The sequence below is a fragment of the Cervus elaphus genome, chromosome 6 (genome assembly GCF_910594005.1).
Source record: "Cervus elaphus chromosome 6, mCerEla1.1, whole genome shotgun sequence".
NCBI lineage: Eukaryota > Metazoa > Chordata > Mammalia > Artiodactyla > Cervidae > Cervus > Cervus elaphus.
The window spans coordinates 43,391,025-43,399,173 of NC_057820.1; the positions used below are offsets into that span (position 1 = coordinate 43,391,025).

General features: G+C 43.8%; 1 protein-coding gene across 1 annotated transcript; it reads left to right on the forward strand.

Moving 5' to 3' along the window:
- The first annotated feature begins 4 nt into the window (after window positions 1–4).
- Window positions 5–478, forward strand: LOC122696188 (40S ribosomal protein S11-like). Its single transcript, XM_043905865.1, has one exon. It carries the CDS (start codon window positions 5–7, stop codon window positions 476–478), a length of 474 nt encoding a protein of 157 aa, XP_043761800.1.
- The last annotated feature ends 7,671 nt before the right edge of the window (window positions 479–8,149 follow it).

Sequence of the window (8,149 nt, forward strand, 5' to 3'; positions counted from 1 at the left end):
GAAGATGGCAGACATTCAGACTGACCATGCGTGCCAAAAGCAACCAACCATCTTTCAAAATAAGAAGAGGGTCCTGCTTAGAGAAACTGGCAAGGAGAAGCTCCCACAATACCACAAGAACATAGGTCTGGGCTTCAAGACACCCAAGGAGGCCATTGAGGGCAACTACATCGACAAGAAATGCCCTTTTACTGGTAATGTCTCCATCCGAGGGCAGGTTCTGTCTAGTAACCAAAATGAAGATGGAGAGGACCACTCTCTCATCCTTCCAGACTACCTCCACTACATCGGAAAGCATAACCGCTTTGAGAAGGGTCACAGGAACATGTCTGTGAGCCTCTCCCCCTGTTTTAGGGGCGACCAGATCGGGGATGCTTTCACAGAGGGCGACTGCTGGCCCCCGAGCAAGACGGTGCCCTTCCACATGCACAAGGTCACCAAGGCTGCCGGCACCAAGAAGCAGGTCCAGAAGTTCTGACACTGGACCCCCTGCCCACTCCTCCAAACAGAACAGTTATTTTCCCAGTCCAAAAAAAAAAAGGAAGAAAAAAAAGTAGGTGACTCTAGGTTTGGCTAATTCGACAACCTAACTAGGCCAGAGTGCTGTGTCCTCCTCTCTGAGTTTCTCTTCTCTTTCTCCTCATGGTTGCAAGATTACTATTTCAGTTCCAAGCATCACCTCTCACATGACACCATCCTGACACAGGAAGGGAAAGCCTTGGCTTTCTCTTCAAGTATCTCTCATCTTACTCTCCTAGAGAGAAAAAGCCTTCCCCAGAAGCCCCCAGCAGTCTTCCCCTCGCCCCTCATTGTCTGGAATTTGCACCGCATGCCCACTCCACGCTTATAACTAGCAAAGATAATCAACACTTAGAGCAGACTGGTGCATAGCAGGAGCTCATTTACCATTTGCCAAATAAATGAAAGGTGAATTGGACTGACAGGGTTGCCTTAGACTAATTACAGTCTGTTTCCTAGAATTCATTTTCCTAGAACACGTCGTTAGGTGGCTGAAGGAAATTTGTATTTTCTTATCAAGGAAGAGGGAAGGGGCTCGTCTAGTGGCTTAGTGGTAAAGAATCCGCCTGCCAATGAGGGGACGTGGGTTCAATCCCTGGTCTGGGAAGATCCCACATGCCTCAGAGCAGCTAAGCCCACTCGCCACAACCACTGAGCCCACGTGCTGCAACTACTGAGCCTGCACCCCAGAGCCTGTGCTCCGTAAGAAGAGGAGCCTCTGCAATGAGAAACCCATGCACAGCAACTATTCATAGAGTAGGCTCCGCTAGTCACAACTAGAGAAAAGCCGGTGCACCAGTGAAGACCCAGCACAGCCAAAAATAAATCAATAAAATTATTTTTTAAAAAAAGGAGGAGGGAAGAAAGGATTTTGAGCAGTCAGCAAACAGCATGTGCCACATTAAGTCATTTATTTTTTTTTTAATTAATTAACTTATTTCTTGGCTGTGCTGGATCTTCGTTGCTTTGGACAGGCTTTCTCTAGTTGCAGCAAGCTGGGGCTGCTCTCCCCCGCTGCGCTCGGGCTTCTCATTGCAGAGACTCCTCCTGTTGTGGAGCATAGGCTCCCAGTGCTCGATCGTCAGTAGCTGCCACACACAAGCTCAGTAGCTGAGGCTCACAGGCTCTAGAGTATAGGCTCCGTACTTGTGGCACATGGGTCTTGTTGCTCTGTGGCATGTGGAATCTTCCCGGACCGGGGATTGAACCCATGTCCCCTGCACTGACATGCAGATTCTTATTCACTGTGCCACCAGAGAAGTCCAAGTCATTTCTTTTCTTTCTTCTTTTTTTTTGGTCAAATCAAGTGGCTTGTGGGATCTTAGTTCCTCTATCAGGGATTGAACTCAGAGCCCTGGCAGTGAAAATGCCAGGTCCTAACTACTGGACCACCAGGGAATTCCCGCACCATTTCTTCTTTAAGCAGAGAAAAAGAGCAACCTAAGAAAGAAATTATTACTAATAGTTACTTTAGGAAAAAATCGTTCTTTGGATTTAAACAAATTGTTCATGCAAGGGAGTAGTATATCTTATTAGGGGAGAAGTTACCATGTTCTAGAGAGAAATGAACTTTTTTCTTCCCCAGCTGAGACATCAGTTCCTTTAGGATATTCTCTGCCCATACCGAAAGGTTGTTGCTGAACAATAAGACCCCGGGATTCTTGGCCTCTGGAGGAGACGAATTCAATCCGGGGCCAGAGACGAGGCTGGATCGCTCAGAGCTTTTGTGTAATAAAGTTTTATTAAAGTATAAAGGAGATAGAGAAAGCTTCTGACATAGGCGTCAGAAGGGGACAGAAAGAGTACCCCCCTGCTAGTCTTCAGCTGGATGTTATATAATCACTAGCAGTCTGTTAATGAAAAGAAAGGAATGTCTTAAAACTCAGGATGGCACCAGGCCTCTCATCATAAATTGCATTTTGTGATAATCTTGGCACCAGATGATTCATCCCAGGCCATAAAATGATTGACTTGAATCTTGTAGAAGGGCAGATTACCAAACAAATAGTTTTGTTTGCATAGATTAGGGGAACACTATCTGAGTATAACATACTGGTCTGTCAAGTAGGTTCTGAGCCATTTGGAGGAACTTACAGAGTCTGGGGTAAATGCCTAGCACATTAACATAGCTTAAGACAAACATTTCCATAAGAAAAATGTATTGGTTAACTCAAGGTTTTGAGAATAGTTAGCTTCAGGTGAAACCAGGTGTCATGGCAAGACAGTATTTTAAGAGAAACCTCCTTTTAAATTTGTATAGAGAACGGAAAAAAAATATGGCCAGTTTGTTTCCTCCTGCTGCTTAAGAGAGATAAAAATGTCTGGCACTTGCAGCCTATTTCCTCCATTTGGAGACCCCCGGCCTTCCTGCCTGTTACCCTCTCAATGCCCAGTCTGGGTTAGGTGTCTTTCCCGTGTATTATCAAAAGCACTCTTTACCTCCCCACAGCATAGCACTTGCCACACCAGATCGTACGTCACTGTCGACCCCTGCTGTGGAGACTGTGTGTGTTCACTAAGCTCTTTCCTTTGTTTTCCATGCGCTCAGTTATGTTTCCCAACCTCCCCTGCAGTTAGCTGTGACCACGTGACTCAGATTGGTCAATGTGGCGTGGGTGAAGTGATGTTTGCCACTTCCAGGCTTGGCCTTATCATGATAACTACCCATGCAGGCTCCTAAACTCTCTTTTGGATCTGCTGGCTGAATGGAGAGGGTTCTGTAGACATAAAAGAATGTGGAAGGAGCCTTGGACCCAGAAAGACCGCATGGAGCAGAACACCTGTCTTCATGCTTGAAGAATCTGGGTTTTTTTGCATGTGTGCTAAGCCACTGAGAATTAGCTGTTTGTTTGTGTGTTTTTGTTAGTGAAGTCATCCCACCCTGACTAACACAGTTCCACATTAGAATGAAAACCTCTTGAGAATAGAAATTTCCTCTCTCTTTTCCACCAGGTATCCCTTGCTTTGGGTAGACTCTGGCAGTTGGTGATGGACAGGGAGGCCTGGCGTGCTGTGGATCATGGGGTCGCAAAGAGTCGGACACGACTGAGTGACTGAACTGAACTGATTCCTTGCTTTAGTATAGTGCCTATCACACAACAGGCCCTTAAAGCATTTTTTTTTCATTATACTGGGAAATATTTCACTCTTTGGCCTCTTCCTTTGTTCTTTGAAATAACCAACTCTCTGACCCTCCCTGGTTCAATCACGGCCACATAAAGGAATTCCTTCAACAGCAGCTTTTTACCCCAAGGAAGCAAAGATGACAAGTGGCTGACTTTTTTTTCTGCTATTACTCTACCCCCAGTACCCCATTCTATTTCTGCTCCTCCATCAAAATCGTCAACATTTTTTTTAATGAGATAAATGTAACTGTCTCAACATGTGTCAAGTACCTGAGTGAGTGTTAGTCAATCAGTTGTATCCAACTCTTTGTGACCCCACCGACTGTAGCCTGCCAGGCTCCTCTGTCCATGCAATTCTCCAGGCAAGAATAATGAAGCGGGTCACCATGCCCTCCTCCAGGGGATCTTCCCAACCCAGGAATCGAACCTAGGTCTCCTGCATTATAGGCAGATTCTTTACCATCTGAGCCACCAGGGAAGCATCAAATACCTACTATATGCCAAAATAGCTTTAACTTTGCAGTAATGTATCAGTAATTTTTGATATCTCCTCACAGCTCTACACTGAAACTAACAGTAAATCCTTTTAAAAGAGGACTGGGGCCCCCACGTTGATTGTCCTCCTTGGCAACGAGGAAGGGAGGAAAGAAGCTGACTCTCACATGTAAACTCTGCGTTGCGAAGAAGATGACACCCGGGGGCAAAATGAAAGGCAGAAGCTTTCCCCCAATTTTTATGTGTTTAAAAAGAATACTCAACAAAGCATTTAAGGATCAAAAAGATCAGTGTCAACAAGGTGCTCTGATGTAAAATGAGTCAGAAATATTCTTGCTATTACCCCCAGCACACATTACATGCAAGTATTACTGAACCTCTAACCAATGTTTTGGAGTAGTATTTGAAACACCAGTGATATCACCTGGGGTATCTTTTTAGAAAAATATTTGTTTATTTATTTGGCTGCGCTGAGTCTTAGTTGTGGCACATAGGATCTTCAATTTTCATTGCAGCATGGGAACTCTTTAGTTGCAGCATGTGGGATCTAGTTCCCTGACCAGGGAGTGAACCCATGCCCCCTGCATTGGGAGTACCAAGTCTTAACCACTGGGCCACCAGGGAAATCCCTGGGGGTAACTCTTTAAAATTGCAGATTACAAATTTTTAATTAGCTTTCCTCCCAGTAAAGTTCGAGGGACATTGCTACTTAGCCTGTTTTTTTTGTTTGTTTTTTTTTAAATCACCCATTTTCAACACACAAACTGGAAACAACTATAGCATCTCCCATTCTGTCAAATCCCTTTCCCTTTTATTAATAACTAGCTAATGTCCCTGCTAGGAAACCACCCCAAAATAGCTGCAGGATTTTCTTCCTGCTGCATTGGTTGGGGTGGGACAGTCACAGGTGCCCTCCATGGCCTCTGCGTATTATTTTGCTTTCATCACTCAACTGCAAAGCATGGCCAGTTCATATCCCACAGGTCATGGCAAATTTATGCAACCAGGAACTTGGCTCAGGTTAAGGTATTTACTGATTTTCTTTTCATCTCAAAAACACCCACTGGAGTTCTCAATGTTAGTGAATGTGTCAAATGATACAGCCACCTCTGAAAAATTGTTTGATAGTATCCACTGAAGTTAAAACATATCTTCTGTTTAACTAAAGATAGTTAAACCTATTTTCTGACCCATTGGTGGGAAAGTTCTTTACCTCTAGCGCCACCTGGGAAGCCCCATAAATACTGTATCAGTTCAGTTCAGTCGCTCAGTTGTGTCCAACTCTTTGCAACCCCATGAACCACAGCACGCCAGGCCTCCCTGTCCATCACCAACTCCCGGAGTTTACTCAAACTCACGTCCATCGAGTCGGTGATGCCATCCAGCCATCTCATCCTCTGTCGTCCCCTTCTCCTCCTGTACTGTATAGATTGAGGCAAATACAATGTAAATGATATGTAAATAACTGCTTACAAATGGCAAATTCAAGTTTTGCTTTTTGGAACTCTGGAATTTTTTCTCAAATATCTTTTGATCCATGGTTTGTTGATTCTGTGGATGTGGAACCCTGGGGTTCAGAGGTCTGACTATATTTACCCCCATCACCTACCACCAGGTGGGTTACTAGCTAAAACCTCATTGCCCTTCTGTAGCCAAATGTAGCTGTTGCTGATCCTTTCTTCATGTCTCTTTGAAATCTTCTAACTTCCTTTTTTTTTTGCCCATTTCCATCTTTTTCACAAATTGGCTTCAGCTTCTAGTACCTTGATTGGTGGATTTAAAAAGGACCTATGACCAACCTAGACAGCATATTAAAAAGCAGAAACATTACTTTGTCAACAAAGGTCCATCTGGTCAAGGCTATGGTTTTTCCAGTGGTCATGTATGTATGTGAGAGTTGGACTGTGAAGAAAGCTGAGCGCCGAAGAATTGATGCTTTTGAACTGTGGTGTTGGAGAAGACTCTTGAGTCCCTTGGACTGCAAGGAGATCCAACCAGTCCATCCTAAAGGAGATCAGTCCTGGGTGTTCATTGGAGGGACTGATGCTGAAGCTGAAACTCCAATACTTTGGCCACCTGATTTGAAGAGCTGACTCATTTGAGAAGACCCTGATGCTGGGAAAGATTGAGGGCAGGAGAAGAAGGAGACAACAGAGGATAAGATGGTTGGATGGCATCACTGACTCAATGGACATGGGTTTGGGTGGACTCTGGGAGTTGGTGATGGACAGGGAGGCCTGGAGTGCTGTGGTTCATGGGGTCGCGAAGAGTTGGACATGACTGAGCGACTGAACTGAACTGAACTGAACTTGTGGTTTGGGACACAGTCCACATAGATTTGCCAAACAGAACGAATGTCATACAAAAGCAGCTTGGTGAACTACTGGCAACGGCGGGTTTAGGACACTAAAAGCTAAGGTTCTGGGAAGCCAAGATGAAGATGGTTAAATAAACTATTACAGTTAGATAAGAAATACAAAACAGAGCACATAGGCCCGTGAAAGTCCCCATATTTCTAGCTCCTTTCATCTTAGCTTTTTGCTCAGAACTTCACAAACTATAAAATGCAGGTTTTTCAGGGCAAAAGTGCCAACCCATTTGGACAGAATTCAACTTTTGTTCCAAAGGGAACAAATGATTCTCTGCCCACAGTTGAGTCATAGCAAGCTAATCCAAACTAAGAAAAAACTTCAAAGCATCAAATATCCCTCTTTAAATTACTGAACATTCTGAGTCACCCACGGAAAGGAAAATAATGGTGAATTAGGAGAAACTAAGGGACCTTCTTGACTTGGAGGAGGAGTCTGTCCTTGAGGACAAGCAGCTATCTTTGCTGATTAATGTTAATGGAAAGAAGATAGGGCATGAGAGTGGTCACTTCTTGAAGGAACCCAGCTTGCTAAGAAGTCACAATGCTCTGGGCTTCTTAAGTGGCTCGGTGGTGAAGAGTCTGCCTTCCAATGCAGGAGACACTGGAGACATGGGTTTGATCCCTGGGTGGGGAAGATCTCCTGGAGGAGGACGTGGCAACCTACTCCAGTGTTCTTGCCTAGGAGATCCCATGGACAGAGGAGCCTGGCTGGCTACAGTCCACGGGGTCACAAAGAGTTGGATACGACTTGGCGACAGAACATGCATGCATGTTTGATGCTCTAGGCTGGTGGTTCTCAACCTTGGCTGCATGTTGGATTTCATATGGTGCCCTAAAAACCACTGAGGTCTGGATTCTACCCTAGAGACTCTGATTTAATTGGTCTGGGCTGTGGCCTGAGCATCGAGATTTTTAAAATCTCCCACATGATTTCAATGTGCTGCCAAGGTTGAAAACCACTGACTTAAGTTCCAGAACCCAGCAGGGAACTTAGCAGGCTACCAAACATTCAGTAAATACTTGTTACCATTGGTCATAATAATTTTAAAAAAGAATTTTTATTGAGATAAAATTCACATAACATAAAATTCACCATTTTTTTAAAAACTTATTTATTTTTAATTGGAGGGTAATGCTTTATAAAATTGTGTTGGTTTCTGCCATATATCAATAGTCACCATTTTAAAGTATTTAATTCATGGGATTTTAGTATACTCACAGAGTTGTGTGACCAGCACTATTATATAATATCAGAACATTTTCATCACTGTAGACTCTGTATCTATTAACAGACAGCCCCTATTCCCCCTTCCTTCAAGCCCCTGGCAACCATTTAATCTGTTTTTTCTCTTTATAGATTTACCTATTCTGGACATTTCACATAAATGGAATCATACAGTACGTGGCCTTGGTGTCCAGCTTTTTCAGTTAATGTAATGTCATCAGGGCTCATTCATGTTGTTGTATGTATCAGAGCTTCACTCCTTTCTATGACTGAATAACATTCCATGGGTATACATTCATCAGTTGATGGACATGTGCATTATTTCCAATTAATATGGAAATTGCTGCTTCAATCATTCATGTACAAGTTTTTTTTTGTGTGTGTGTGAATGTATATTTTCGTTTCTCATGGGTG

Bases quoted from the DNA above. Each gene is read 5' to 3' on its own strand.
- LOC122696188 (XM_043905865.1), top strand. From the start codon at position 5: ATGGCAGACATTCAGACTGACCATGCGTGCCAAAAGCAACCAACCATC.